This window comes from Carlito syrichta, unplaced genomic scaffold (assembly GCF_000164805.1).
Source record: "Carlito syrichta isolate Samal-C Ts95f unplaced genomic scaffold, Tarsius_syrichta-2.0.1 Scaffold304253, whole genome shotgun sequence".
Lineage (NCBI taxonomy): Eukaryota > Metazoa > Chordata > Mammalia > Primates > Tarsiidae > Carlito > Carlito syrichta.
Genome location: NW_007248349.1, coordinates 421527 through 436994, shown reverse-complemented (window position 1 = coordinate 436994; position 15468 = coordinate 421527). Strand labels below are relative to the sequence as shown.

Sequence of the window (15468 nt, the reverse complement as noted above, 5' to 3'; positions counted from 1 at the left end):
TGGACCTATATTTTCATATCTTTTTCCACGGTGCTTTTTAAGTTGGGGAGAGAGGGAAACAGTATTACAAAATGTGACTTTTTGTTTTAAACTCAAGTGACTCATTTAGGGTACACTTGAATAGGTCCGGAAGAGAAACCTGAAGTATGGTTCTTTCCCTTCAGAGCGCTGCAGTCTGGTCCCAGGCTGGGGGCCAGAGCATTGGTGCTCAGTATGTCTCACCTGCCTTCCCTTTACAGAGAGCTGCTGCGCTGCGAGGCTGCGCTGGCCAGGCTGTACTGTCGCATGGCCCTGCTCAACATCTTCGCCCCCAAGCTGCCTCACTTGTTTACCCGTCTTTTCCACATCCCTGCCATCCGGGACATTACCCTGGAGCACCTGCAACTGCTGTCCAATCAGCTCCTCGCTCCTCCCCTCCCAGGTAAACCTTGCCTTTGCCACTGTCACCCAGAACTCAGCCCCAGAGTAGAGTAGCCCGGAGACTACTTAGTGTAGTCATTCTCCACACGAGGTGGATGAGAAATGCAATGTGGTACATTAAGACTCATATGGAGAAATCGCACCAGGGGACTGGGATTCTCCTGGCAGTGCTTTCTCACTCTTAGGAAAATTTAAGTATGTTACTCACTTTAGTCCTTAATCCATTAAGCAGTCATGGAGCTTTCCAAGCTAATTGTGGATCAAGAAAAATTAAGTATTATTAATGAAATTTAGTCACTGTATTGTTGCCAATTTGGCATTGGAAAGAAAGAGAAATGTTTCTGTTATTAAACTCCTCCAGAGCAGAGTTATTTGATTCATTGTGACTTCTGGTGAAGCTGTTTTCATGGACCAGCCTCTGTGTCCTTGGCATGAGGGCTGTATGTACTCCCCTGGTGAGTGCCAGCGGATGAGTCTGCCCTCAGCCCAGTCCAAGAATGGAGCCCCTTCTGTTTTTCACTGGTACCTCAGCCTCCAGCCTGCTCCCTCTGATCTCCCAGCAACTGAGATGGCAATAAGAGGTTAAGCAGACAGGGGGCACCCTCCAAAGCCTGCCTGCAGACAGCACTCTAAGCCCAGATGGCATCTTGGGTAGCTGCCTTAGCTCACAGCCATCAGGTCCCAGACAGTGCATGTATGTGCTACATCTCCACTGGCCCATTGCGTGCCTGGGGTTTACCGGCCCACGCCAAGAACCTAGAGGCCCTGAAACATACCTGGAAAGCTTCAGGTATTGTGGAGAAAGCTTTGTCATGATGACCTAAGTAGTTTCTTTCCTGACTACACTCAGAGATACCCTAGAAGTTCCTTGGTATCGTCAGGATAGGCCAGGACAGCTGAAGAGGTCAGGCTCTGGGAACCCTTTGAGTCCAAGCAGCCCCCACTTTGATCTGTCTCGGAGTCTTGGGCCTCTAATTGGGATTTATTTTAGGAAACAGTTTTGCTGCTAAATAGGAGTTTGAAGACCACTGATCTCCTGAACCCCTCACTGACCCACCACCACCACCACCCAGAGGATCTGATTAATAATGCCTGTGACTTTATATTCAAGATGTTATATACAAGATAACCCATCCAGTCCAGGGAGTCTGGATGAGCTGCTCATTGTCTGTTACTTGGGCTCTCTCAGCTGCTCTGGGTCTTGTCAACTGCTGTTTTCTTTCTGTTTCCAGATGGCACCATCAGCTCCAGCTCAATTCTCCTGGCACAGTCTCTACAGCATTGCATACATTCCCAGAACTGCTCCGCCACAGACCTGTTTTACCAGGGCAACTCCCAGACAGTGAGAGAGTGGCTTAATGTAGCCATCACCAGGACCCTGCACCAGGGCGAGGAGAGCCTTCTGGAGCTGACGAAACAGATCTGCTCTTTTCTGCAGGTAGAAGTCCAAAACCAATGTCCCTAGATTGCAGCTGCCATTTTTAATTAGAAGTCTCACTGGCTTGCTAAAAATGACTCTCCTTTCTCCCCAAGCCCCATTCCCCTCAATTTCCTTTTCTTAGAGGCGCTTCTGCTTCATCTCATCTGCAGTTTTCTTCCTTCTGGAGGGCTTTTTGGTCCTTCACAGCATATGCTTTGGCTGATTCCCTGTGCCTCATGACATGAGTAGTGAGGTGCTTTTCTTTGTATGTTGCCCATTAAATGGGCTTTCCTTATTAAATGTCTTTGCAGACAGCACCAGAGCAGTTCCCCTCTGAAGAGTTCCCAATTTCTGAGTCCAAAGTCAATATGGATGTTAATTTCCCCGGGGCGGCTTTTGTTGTTGTGTCTTGCAAAGAAAGTCAGTCTGGATTCCGGAAAGAGTAAGTTGCCTGTTCTCAAGAAGGTGGTGATGGGGAGGGAAGACTTAAGGGATTCTGGTGAAACTGGCAGAGGAAAAAACTCAAATTGTTTTGATTCTTTAATGCAAATGATTTACGGATCTTCCCATATTTTCATATTTGGGGAATTCATCTTTATAAAGAAAGACCTTCTAAAAAACAGGGGATAAAAAAAAAGTAGAAGTAACAGATGGGTAGAAATGCTTATGTGCAGTTCTCATTTAATTCCCTCTGGTGAAAAAGCAATGCTGCCTGTCCCTGGTATGTGTGGCTGGACTCTGTGATAACATCCATCCCTCCTCCTCAGCTCTTCTCTGTACAAGGCGCCGTGGGCACGGGTGCTTGTGTACGGGCTCGGCCACAAGGTGAAGCGAAACGGCCAACTGAACCTTATCGAGGCGGCCTGTTACCCACGGGACGCATCCCCAGCCAACACTGGACTTGCACCTCCCCCCACTGCTGACCAGTACCCTTCTGTGGTCCTCTCCACAGACAGGGTCCACATCAAACTGGGTGAGTCTCCAGTAGCTCATGAGGATGAGAACAACTGAAGTCATTCTCTGCTTGCTGCCTTCTTGAAAATGCAAAGGATTTTGTGCCTTGCATGTTTCAGTTCCTATTGATAAAGAATGGGACTGCCTGGGACATCTTCTAAAGAATCTACTGCTTCTTTTAGAGGCAGTAAATTCAAAGACTTTCCTTTACTACCTGGGGAAGGCCTGGCAGACACTACCCAGGCTTCAGTGGGGATTTCCATTCCTTTCACATGCGTGTGCTGGGATACGAACTGTTTAGCATGATCTAAACAGCAATCTCCTCCTCACAGCTGACTCAGTCTGCTATAATCCCAGCTGCCGCTCCTCAAGTTCTATTTTTTTTTTGAGTTGGAATCTCACTCTGTCACCCAGACTGGAGTGCAGTGGCATGCTCCTGGCTACAGCAGCCTCAACCTGCTGGGCTCTGGAGATCCTTCCGCCTCAGCCTTCCAAGTAACTGGAACTACAGGCATGCGCTACCATGCCCAGCTAATTTTTTGATTTATTGTAGAGATGAGGTCTCACCAAGTTGCCCAGGCGGGTCTCGAACCTGTGGGCTCAGGCAATCCACTCACCTTGGCCTCCCAAAGTGCTGGGATTACAGGCTGAGCCACTGAGCCCAGCCTCAAGTTCTTATTAAACCCAGATTCTTGACACGGCTCTCCAGGGCACTGGCCACCATGAGCGTCTGCTCCCCATGCAAGTAGGAGCCCAACTACCCTCATCTCTGAGGCATCTATTTGAAGCCTCCACAGTGTTAGAGTTAAATGAGAACTCTGCCTACGCACCCTGAAGCTGCTGCTGCCTGTCCTCTTAGTGTACCAGGGCCAGCTAACTCTGTTTCTCAGAGCCACAGAGAGAAGAGGAAATCCTAGTCCCAGGCTTCCATGGCTCTTCCTTGGCCTGTCTGACAAGAAAAGACTGACACGTGTTTTCCAGAGGCAGAAAATATATTTGAACTTTCAACCAGAAATCTGTGCCTTGGCTTCTCCACTGCCCCAGCCCTGGAGACATTGTATCTTTAGGGAATGAAATGAAAGGACATTTCTCATGTGATTTGGTCATTGCTAAATAGCTCTATGTTCTCTTTTTATTAGTATCTATTTTTTCATAGTATTTTGCTTATACTAGCTGATTTTTAGACTTTACATTAAAAACAGAGATCTCTGTCTTAACTATTATTCCACAACTCTCACTATGTAAACATTTACCCCAAAGTGAAAAGCCAACATGGTTTCTCTTGGCATGTCCAAAACCCCCTGATGCTCTGGCTTATGTCTGACTGGTGCTGGGTAGTGGGGGTGGAGACTAGTGCAGGGTGCAAGGGAATCAGGCCTCAGGACCGCTTTCCTGTCACTGTAGGCAGCTTTGGTCAGATGTAGGCCATAGCAATGATAGAAAGCAATAAAAGGGAATCAAAACCCAAGGCCCTGATAGTGCCTTAAGTTTTGGGGGTGCCTTGCTATTCCACTGTGTAAGTGTGATTGTCTTAGAGGGGTTGTAGTCATACAAAAGGACTGATTATGTCTTTTTGAAGCTGGGAATATAAAGTGTGACTTTTTGTCCCCATTCTAGGTCATACGACTGGTATCTAACCAAGAAGAGAGCATCTGTCCTTCTCTGGTCCCATAGCTGCCCTTTGTTCTGTTGCCACCCCAGTGGGTGGATTCCCTGGAGAGGTGGGCTCCGTCTCTTCCTGCCCCTGCAGCCAGCTCTGGAGTGCTGGGGAATTACATTTTCTCCACCTTGAGCAGATGGAGTGGGTGGGCTTTCCAGCTTGTTTCTCCATGCACACCTGGCAGGTCCTTTTGTCTGGCTTACTTGGATCAGGTACCACCAATCACATACTTTCCTCCTGGGTGTTTCTTCCAGGGGTGTCGCCACCTCCCGGAGCTGTGCTGGTGTTACATTCTCTGCCCCTGGAGTTCCCACTGGCCATGGCCTTCGCAGAGCAACTGCTCTCCTGGAAAGCAGAGGACAGCGAAGGGAAATCAGAAGATGAGCCTGACACCATTCCGACATCCGTGCTCCTGCAGGTTGTGGAGCTGCTAGGTGAGGCTTGCCTCCCCAGGGATCAGGATCTGGGTGGGGTCGGGGGAGGAGCTGTCATGGTACCTGAGGAAGGAACTTGCCGAGTGGCCTACAGAGTAGCCACAGGCCCAGTCAGCTGCAGCCCCATTAGATTGCTCCCATTTGAAGTGCGCTAGGGAATAGATCTCAAGGAATAGCCTAGACTCCCAGAGCCATGATTTACAAGGCATTTTTGGTTTTGGGGGGTTTTTTTGGGTTTTTTTTTGAGTTGGAGTCTCACTCTGTCGCCCAGACTGGAGTGCAGTGGCCGCTCCTGGCCACCGCAGCCTCGACCTGCTGGGTTCCTGCAATCCTGCCTCAGCCTTCCAAGTAGCGGGAATGACAAGCATGTGCTACCACGCCCGGCTGACTTTTTTTTTTTTTGATTTATTGTAGAGATGAGGTCTCGCTGCCCAGGCGGATCTCGAACCCGCGGGCTCAGGCAATCCACTCACTCAGCCTCCCAAAGGCGCGGGATTACAGGCTGAGCCACCGAGCCTGGCTTTTTGTTGTTTTAAGGGGTAACAACTAACCATGAAAATAAGATTAATTGTATCCTACTTTGTTTTGTTTTGTTTTATTTTTTTGAGTTGGAGTCTCACTCTGTCGCCCAGACTGGAGTGCAGTGGCCGCTCCTGGCCACCGCAGCCTCAACTTGCTAGACTCCGGCAATCCTTCCACCTCAGTCTTCCAAGTAGCCGGAATTACAGGAATGCGCTACCACGCCCGGCTGATTTTTTGATTTATTGTAGAGATGAGGTCTCGCTGCCCAGGTGGGTCTTGAACCCGCGGGCTCAGGCAATCCACCCTACTTTATTTTGAAACATAAATAGATGCCATTCTTATAACTTTGAGGGTGAGAGGTGGCATGGAGGTGAGTGATGTTGCAAAAGTAAGCATTCTAACTGCACAGCTCCTCAGGTTAAACTGGGTTGCGAAACTCATGGAGTGGTAACTTAAGAGCTGTGCCTTGTACCATATGCAAATTTACCTTGAAAAGTTCTAAGTAAATATTGAACCTTAATTAATGATTACCTGACCAGGCATAGTGGTTCACACCTGGGATCCCAAAACTTTGAGACTCAGAGACGGGAGGATCACTTGAACCCAGGAGTTCAAGACTGGCCCGGGGAGCATAACAAGACTTCATGTCTACAAAAAAATTAGCTACGTGTCTGTAGTCTCTGCTACTGAGGAGGCTGAGGCAAAAGGATGAACTGAGCCCAGGAGGTCGAGGCTGCAGTGAGCCCTGATCATATTACTGCACTCCAGACTGGCCAACAGAATGAGACCATGACTCAAAAAAAAAAAAAAAAAAGATATGCCTGTTTAAGTGTTTAGGGATGAAATATATTGATGTCTTCAACTTATTTTGAAATAATCTGGCCAGGCGCAGTGGCTTAGCCTATAATCCCAGCACTTTGGGAGACCAAGGCGAGAGGATTGCCTGAGCCTGGAGGTTCGGGACCAGCCTGGGCAACTTGGTGAGACCTCACTCTACAATAAATCACAAAAATTAGCTGGGCATGGTGGCGTGCGTCTGTAGTTCCTGCTACTTGGAAGGCTGAGGCGAAAGTATCGCCTAAGCCCAGCAGGTCAAGGCTGTAGTGGCTGTGAGCATGCCACTGTCCTCCAGCCTGGGTGACAGAGTGAGACTCCAACTCAAAATTAAAAGAATCAAAAACTAAGGGAGGTTTATGAGCAGATGTGTGATAAAGCAAATATAGTAACATGTTAGTAGTAGACTCTAGTTAGTGGGTATAAGAGTATTTATTATGTAATTTATTCAACTTTTCTGTATTTTTGAATTTTTAATAATAAAATGTTGGAAAGAAAATATTGTAAGCTCTGAGGGTCAAATGAAGGACATAAAGCAGAAAAGTGGAGGGACTTCCATGAGCTGCAGGGCACTGAGGGCACATGCCACCAAGCCTGCCACTTACAAGAACATGACCTTACTCCTGCTGGAACTGTAATTTTTTATTTCAAGAAAAGCTAGAATCCAGGTATTAATGTGAATTTCTCAATTTTTAAATGTCAAATTCTTCAGAACACCCCAGGAGTAAGATGGAGGCACATAAACAAGAAACACTGTCCGGGAGTGAGTCTCAGCTCATGGGCTGCCGTGTGCAATTTTGGTGGAGAAGAATCTCCAAGGTCATTCTCTTACATGAATATCAGCTGGTAGAGGAAGGACAGTGGAGGAAGTGACATGGCAGTTCTAGCATTCCAGCATTTTGAGAGGCTGAGCAGAAGGATTGCTTGAGTCCAGGGGTTGAAGACCAGCCTGGGCCAACATAGAGAGGCCTTGTCTCTACAAAATAAAAAATTTTTTAAAAATTGGCTGAGCATGGTGGTGTGTACCTATAGTCCCAGCAACTTTGGAGGTTGAGGCAGAAGATCGCCTGAGTCCAGGAGGACAGAGTGAGACCCTGACTCAAAATAAAATGAATAAATCCTTTAAAAAATACATGCGAAAACCAGTTTTTCTTTTTGAGAAACTTGTCCATGGCAGGTCCTTCTGCCATGAATCTTGCTTTTTCCTTCTCTTCTCGCGAACAAACTATAAAAAATAAATGCAGTGGCTCATAGCAGCCTTCCAAGTAGCTGGGACTACAGGTGCACACCACCATGCCTGGCTAATTTTTTTATTTTTATTTATTTATTTTTTTGAGTCGGAGTCCTACTCCTTTGCCCAGGCTGGAGTGCAGTAGCACACACGCTCACGGCCACCCAAGTGTTGACATTCTGGGCTCCAGTGATGCGATCCTTCTGCTTCAGCCTTCCGAGTAGCCAGAACTACAGATGTGCGCTATCATGCAGAGCTATTTTTTATTTTATTGTCGAGAACGAGGTCATCCCAGGTTGCCCAGGCTGGTGTCTGTCTAACCTGTGGGCTCAGGCAATCCACTCACCTTGGCCTCCCAAAGTGCTGGGATTACAGGCTGAGCCACCGAGCCTGACATTTTTTATTTTTTTATAGAGACTAGGTCTTGCAGTGTTGCCCAGGCTGGTCTTGAACTTTTGGACTCAAACGGTCCTCCTGCCCCAGCCTCCCAAAGTTCTGGGATTACTCTTTTTTTAAGTTGGGTCTCACTTTGTTGCTCAGGCTGCAGTGCATTGGCACATTCACTGTCACCACAGCCTCAACCTGCAGGGCTCAGGTAATCCTTCTGCCTCAGGCTTCGAAGTAGCTGGAACTACAGGAGCATGCCGCACATCCAGCTAATTTTTTGATTTATTATAGAAACGAGGCCTTATCAAGTTGCCCAAGTTGGTCTCAAACCCCCGGGCTCAGGCAATCCTCTCACTTTCACCTCCCAAAATGCTGGGATTGCAGGCGTGAGCCACCACTCCTGGCCTGGATAACCTTTTGAGACAGAAAATGATGATGTTTTGCCTGAGTCCCAGAAGTAGGCTACCCAATCGTGGGGCACAGAGGACAAGGCCATTGCCTCCAGGGCTGACCTGTTAACTCTGAATCCCAGCTCTCCCTCTGGTAACTGTGTGACTTGGAGCTGGGGCTTCATCTCTGTATTTATTTCTTCGTCTGTAAGATGGGGCTGAATAATGCAGTAACCATTCACAGGATTGTCATGAGGGTTGAAGTAATTAAAGTACTTAGTACAGTGCCTGGCATGTAATGAGTGCTGCATAAATAATTGCTGTTATTATGATTTCATATTCACCTCAGGAAACTTCCTGTGGACCACGGACATGGCAGCCTGCGTGAAGGAGCTCGTCTTCCATCTCCTAGCGGAGCTCCTGCGTACAGTGCACGTCCTGGAACAGAGGAGGCATCCCGCTGGCCTGTCCTCCTCCATCGCCCTCCAACTGAACCCCTGTCTGGCTATGTTGATGGCCTTGCAGTCAGAGCTCCACAAGCTGTATGATGAGGAGACCCAGAGCTGGGTCTCAGGAAGCACCTGCGGAAGCTCTGGGGCAGCTGTGGCCGGTGACCAGGGCAGGTTCTCTACATATTTTCATGCACTCATGGAGGGCTGCCTAGCAGTGGCCGAAGTGACCCTGCCCACCAACATGAGTGTCACTGCCAGCGGGGTGACCTCAACAACTGCCCCGAACCTCAGTGACTCATCCTCCTCCTCCTCGTCCTCCCCGGGACAGACCCCACAGAGTCCCAGCCTCCTGTCCAAGAGGAAAAAAGTCAAGATGAAGCGGGAAAAGGCCTCCTCCTCAGGGAAGCGCCAGTCCTCTCGCACGGTGGACTCAGACCCTACCATGCTCAGCATCGGTGGCAGCAAGCCCGAGGACATGCTGTGGTTCCATCGCGCTCTCACCTTACTTATCATCCTCCGGCACCTCACCCGGAAGGACCCCCAGGGGCTGGGCGTGACCAGCGACGCCATCACTGATGCCTGTCAGGCCCTTGTGGGCCCCACTGCCCACAGCCGTTTGCTGGTGATCTCTGGGATCCCCACCCACCTAGATGAGGGCATCGTCAGAGGAGCTATCCGCAAGGCCTGCAATGCCCATGGCGGGGTCTTCAAAGACGAGATCTACATCCCACTGCAGGAAGAAGACCCCAAGAAACCGAAAGACAAGGCTGAGGGTGGTGATGGGAAAGCCGAGCCAGAGAAGACCCTGAGCTTTCCTGGCACAGACAGCTTGGAGGTCAGCTCGTCCAGCAGCCTGACCCCCGCCATGAGCATCAGTGCATCTGCCTCTACCAGCCAGGCCTCCATTTGCAGCTCTCAGGGCATCTCGCAGACAATCAGTGACCTTTCTGTGGACCCACTGCCCTCAGGCCTCGAGCTGCCTATCCCGCCAGGCCTGCTGGAGCCCCATGTGGTGTCCAGTCAAGAGAGCCTGGACATTTCCCTGTGCAGCACCGGCAGCCTGGGCAGCCTGGGCAGTCTGGGGGAGCCTCTGGACAATGCAGAGACAGCCTCGGTGTCGGACATGGGCTCCATGTACACAGTCACTTCCCTGGACAATCAGCCCCTTACGGCACGCCCCATCAAAGGCTTTGCAGTTGTGGAGGTAACAGCTCTCAGGCTTTGGCACCCACTTGGTCATAACCAGTTTGAACCCCCAAGCCTTTGTAAACCTTCCAAAGTTACTTCCTAATGGATAATGTTGGAGCACCTGGGGGCTCCCCTGGCAGTCCTTGGAACCAGCATAATGAGTCTGTTTGCGGTGATGCCTTTAAGCGTGGTATCAAGCCCGATGTCATAAAGTAAATGCAGTCACTGCTGAGTGTGGCAGGGAGGCAGAGGGCTCAGGCACTGACCTTTCATGGCAGCTGGGCTTCATCGCACGCATGCCAACCCAGGTCCCATCCTGTATTCTTGAGTAGCCTTGGGTTGTCTCAGCATTGCCATTGGCAGGAGGGATCTCTGCTGAGCAGTGTGAGAACAGATTCTTGCCATTCTGTTCCAGGTGATTCTGAGTTTCGGAGGATGTTCTGTTGCAGAGTCATATTTCTACTTCAAGATCCTGTGTGTTCTTGTGCCTCCTTGTGTAGAAATCCTACATCAAATGTCTTCCTATTCCTTTATACAATGGGAGTTAGGCTCAAAAGTGAAAATGACCCTCCCCCTTGTTGGACGTGTAGAGAAAAGCACCCAGGAGAGAGCCTGCATTGCATTACTCTCCCAGCAGACTCTGAAAGGAGGATTGGTTTCTGTCCTCAGCCTCCTTCCTAGGGACTTACTCAGAGTCAGGCATGGACGTTAACTCCTTGGGAATCAGAGTAAAGCCACAGTCTCAGCCAGGGCTTAGCAACAGAGGTACCCAGTTGGGTTGTTCTCCTAAAAGTCACCATTGTTTGCCCTTGGGAGAAGGTATCCCAGGAAGGCCTGCTACCGAGTTCTCTACCTCTCCAGACAGCTGGGGCTTCCAGAGCAGGGTGGGAAAGGAAAAGTTCATTCATACTGAACAACTGGGCCACTCTACTCAAACCTGACCCTGTTCTTTGTTCACACAGATAAGATCCCGAGCCAAAATCGAGAAAATTCGAGCAAGCTTGTTTAACAATAATGATTTGATTGGTTTGTCAAGTTTGGATGGTGAAGATGAATTGATGGAAATGTCAACAGAAGAGATTCTCACTGTATCTGTAGTAAATCAGAGTTTGTTTGATACTCAAGGGAGCCCAGGGTTAGAAGATTATTTCAATGATAAGTCCATTAAAGGTGGGTTATGGATTTTTTTTAATTAATAGATTTGTTTGGAGCAAAAAAATTGAGGAAAAAATATCCCTCCTCTTCAATTTCCCCTGTTTTAACAAATCTCACATTAATGTAGAGTTTGACAGCTCTTCTGGGGTTGTGTATTTCAAAAATGACTCAGGGGGCATTTGGGAAATGGGAGAAGAGCCTCCTTGTTTGCCAGTGGTGGCTGATTGTGTGAATCTTCATGTGATGTAAGAGAACATTCCTACCCTCTGCCAGCTGTCTGGGCTTGACAGCCATCAGGGCATCTCCTGCTGCAGGCCTGCTCTGCTCCAGCTGGAGAGACCACTGGCCTTGGCTTCACACAGTTGGCACAGGCGTGAATGTGGGCTTGTATTCAAGTCATTTTTTTCCTTTTTGTCTATCCAGGCCTCCCCTTTTTCAAGTTCAAGTTCAAGTGTATTTATTTTGTTCTGTTCTGTTCAGCTAAAACATCTGGTAATTATTTGGTCACATGCTTAAGGACAGCTAATGGCTCACCCTTGTAAGCTGATTCTTGGGGAAGAAACAGTTCCAGCCCCTTTTCACAAAAGTCCCATTTTCCATCCCTTTTGTCATTCTGGTGGCTCTTGTGTGGGCACTCTGCTTCCCCGCTTTGGTATAAAACCAAGCATCCATCGGGACCCAGGGCTCTGATGAAGCCCCCACAGAACTGAATCCAACATTAGGCTCTGGTCTAAGCCCACTGCCCACCCAAGCCTCACTGCAAATGCCAGTTTTATTTTTTCTTTTCGTAACTAACTTCTTTGTGTCATCATTTTTGTTTCGTATCAGTTTTTCTCTAAGTTTTTAACTTGAATCTTGAATGTTGTTTGAAATTTCATAATAGAGTTGTTATTTTATGTTTTCCAACTACTAAAATATAACATTGGCCAGGCGCGGTAGCTCAGCCTATAATCCCAGCACTTTGGGAGACCGAGGCGAGAGGATTGCCTGAGCCTGGGGATTCAAGACCAGCCTGGGCAACTTGGTGAGCCCTCGTCTCTACAATAAATTCATTAAAAAAATTTAGCCAGGCATGGTGGCATATGTCTGTAGTTCCAGCTACTTGGAAGGCTGAGGCAGAAGGATCACCTAAGCCCAGCAGGTCGAGGCTGCAGTGGCCATGAGTGTGCCACTGTACTCCAGCCTGGGCGACAAGAGTGAGACTCCAACTCTAAATGAGATCGATAGATAGATAGATATAAATAAATGTAATATTGAGGAGAGGTTTTGTTGTTTCAAATGATACTCCCAATCATGACATTTGGAAATAGTCCCTCTGGGATCAGGATGAGGTAAGTGAGGTCTTGGGCACAAAATTTAATGGGACTCCAAAAAACTCAGCCAGTATGAGAAGTGCTATTTTAACATAATATTTTAAAAAGTTAAAATTAATGCAAAAATCCATAATGAGCAAAATCAAAATTTTACATAAAGACCGGTTCAATATTACTGGTCTTTTATTCAGGCTCAGCAGAATACTGTAAAGATTTTGTTCATCATGAGGTTTTCTTTGCATTAATTTTGATTTCCTAAAATACTGCATTGAAATATTATTTATCTTGATGACTGAGTTTTTTGGTGTCTCCTTAGATTTGACCTCATGCTGAGTGAAGGCCTTGGCAGCCTCTCAAGTCCCAGCGTGTCCCCCATGGGTATGCTTTTTAGCTCCTCACCTACCTGCTGCCCACAAGGTGGATGAGGAGTGTGAGATCCACTTAACGGGGAGCCTGAGGTCTTTCTGCCGTGATTATTGCTCTCTCAGTCTTGTCGTACTTCGAATCTGAGTTTTGGTGTTAATTCCCTATTCTGTTGCAGTCTGGTCTTCTATATGTGCTTCTGGTAACATTTATATTCGCCTCACGTTGCCACAAACATTCTGCATGTGAGATCCTTTAAGTTGTGACTGTGCTGTTAGCTCTTGGGGCTCAGTCCTCCCCTTCCACACACTCCTCTCCCTCCCTTAGCCCAGATGTGCTCAAGTTGTCACAGTTGGGCCTGCTCTAGGCAAGACTCCCCAAGAGAGGGGACAGTACCGGAGAGGAGGGGGAAAAGGCGGGAGGGAGGGGAAGGCACAATACCTGAGAAGCATGCAGATGACTTTGAGGTTGGCCACTTAGGAAGGGAGTACTTGTTTGAGGACAAGAAAATAAATATTTTTTCTGGTGCTCGTGGACAGTTTTCTTGTATCAGAAAACTTTCTTTTTCCACCTGCTCATCACACCAGTTTTGAAACATGTTTCCCACTAAAGCAGTCACTTGTGTAATACCTTGTACTTTGCACAACAGCTGCTTGCTGGCTGGCTGTCCTTTTCTTCCTTTGGGGTTATCCCTCATGTGCATGCTGCTGAACTTAAGATAGACTGAGCTGCTGTAATAAGTAGATCCAAGAGGACAGTGGCTCAGACCCAGTGGAAGTTGATTTCTTGTAGATATAAGAGTCCGCATGAGCACGGAGGTACCATCCCGGGGCCCTGTCATCTTCATGCAGCCATTACTGGGGATGGGTGCAGAGAAGAGCAGCCTGGCCCCAACGTGGCTCCTGTCCCTTGAGGAGAAGGCAATACCTCCTGCAGGAAGGCTGGGCATGTGACAGACATATGCACAAAGGCTTTGTGGGGGCAACTCATGTCTCCACCAAATGTTCATTACCCCCACCAAAAGTAAAGGGTTTATGGAACATAATTGCTTGCAGGACTTGTCCTGACGTAGTGTGTTCACGGCAGAATTGTTTTGCCCTCCCTCCGTCTGTAACAGGGGAGAAGCTGGTGCCCGGGGCCAGAGAGGTTCTGACGGAAATATTTAAGAGCTGTGCCCATTCAGAGCAGACGCTGAGCCTGACACCAGCGAAGCCCATCAGAGTCTCTGACATTTACCTTAGCAAAGAGCAGATCAACTCCCAGACCCCAGGCAACCTCCTCCACCTCTTCTTCACCAATGTCCGGCCTCCAAAAAAGGTGCTGGAGGACCAGCTCACCCAGGTAGCCGCCCTGTCCCTACCATGGCCATGCTGGACCTCGGGTACCCTGTGGGGGGAGCCTGAGCACCCCTCCCTGCTTTTGCACCCCACAGATCCTGAGAAAGTATGGCGTGCCAAAGCCCAAGTTTGACAAGAGCAAGTACAGCAAAGCTGGGAAGGAGCAGCACCCTGTGAAAGTGGTGAGCACCAAGCGGCCCATCACCAAGCCGCCCACCAAGGACAAGGCTGTGCTCAACAGTGTCAGGTGTGCACCCCAAGGAAGTGGGAGGAGGGGCTGTGGGTGGAGAGGCAGCAGCTCCTCTGGGGGAGCCAGGCATCCTGACTCTTGGCTGCTCTGCTGCCAGGGTCCTTTGGGTCCTCACTGAACGTCAGTGTTGCACTTTATCCACAAGTATAATCAAACCTGGACCACGCAGCCTAGAATGCAAAGCAGTCTGAATGGAGAAAGTGAGATGCACAGAATGTTTTTTTAACCACACAAATAATGCATACTTATTGTAAAAAGATTAGAGAATACATACATGTCTATTGGAAAAGATGACATTACCTCACACATAGTAACCACTTTTAACATTTAAGTACATAATCTAGTACTTAAATAGTGGAAAGTGGAAAGCTACTCCAAGACTGCCACGGTTGCTTCTGTAGCTTTCCAGAACCTTCCTCTGAATACCCAAGCAAATACAGACATATGCCAACAGTGTGCACTGTACATAATATCTGTACCTTGGCATTTCTATTTCATACCAATCTTGGAGGTCATTTCAAATCAGTACAAAAATAACTTCCCTATTCCTCTTTTTTCTAAGAAAAAGTCATATATTATTCCTTGTGTGGCTATACATGTAAATTTAATAACATTTTCTTTAGATACAGGTTCATGACTTTCAAGTACTCATAACTGAAACTCTGATAGTAGAGTGTTATCCAGCAGGGGTCTCTTGAGGAATTGTTTAAATAACCAGAAAAATAAGGTGTCTTTTTACTAATTTATTATGTAGAAGTAGTGGTTTGAAATCAGCACTGACCAACAGAAAACTTTCTGTGCTGATGGAAAATGGGTGCTGTTTCCTATGCTGTTTGGTACAGTAGTCACCAGCCACATCTAGCTACCGAGCGCTTGCAGTGTGGCAAGGGTGACAAGGAACGGAATGAATTTGTGATTTCTTTTATTTTTAGTTTTTTTAAATTTTTTTTTTTGAGTTGGAGTCTCACTCTGTCACCCAGGCTGGAGTGCAGTGGCATACTCAAGGCCATCCTAGCGTTGAACTGCTGGGCTCCGACGATCCTTTGCCTCACCCTTCCACATAGCCAGAACTACAAGCATGTGCTACCATGCCCGACTAATTTTCTATTTTTTTTTATCGTAGAGATGAGGTCTCACCAAGTTACCCAGGCTGGTCTTG

At 48.0% G+C, this 15468-nt stretch overlaps 1 protein-coding gene across 1 annotated transcript in view; it reads left to right on the top strand.

Moving 5' to 3' along the window:
• HECTD4 (HECT domain E3 ubiquitin protein ligase 4) overlaps nt 1-15468 on the top strand; it is a 90506-nt gene that overhangs the window by 58986 nt on the left and 16052 nt on the right. Inside the window, exons 36-44 of the mRNA XM_021713119.1 lie at nt 240-421; nt 1653-1858; nt 2152-2282; nt 2608-2813; nt 4709-4888; nt 8601-9907; nt 10854-11061; nt 13840-14063; nt 14155-14306. Of these exons, the coding sequence (XP_021568794.1) occupies nt 240-421; nt 1653-1858; nt 2152-2282; nt 2608-2813; nt 4709-4888; nt 8601-9907; nt 10854-11061; nt 13840-14063; nt 14155-14306 (2796 nt within the window). The remainder of the gene's footprint in view (nt 1-239; nt 422-1652; nt 1859-2151; nt 2283-2607; nt 2814-4708; nt 4889-8600; nt 9908-10853; nt 11062-13839; nt 14064-14154; nt 14307-15468) is intronic.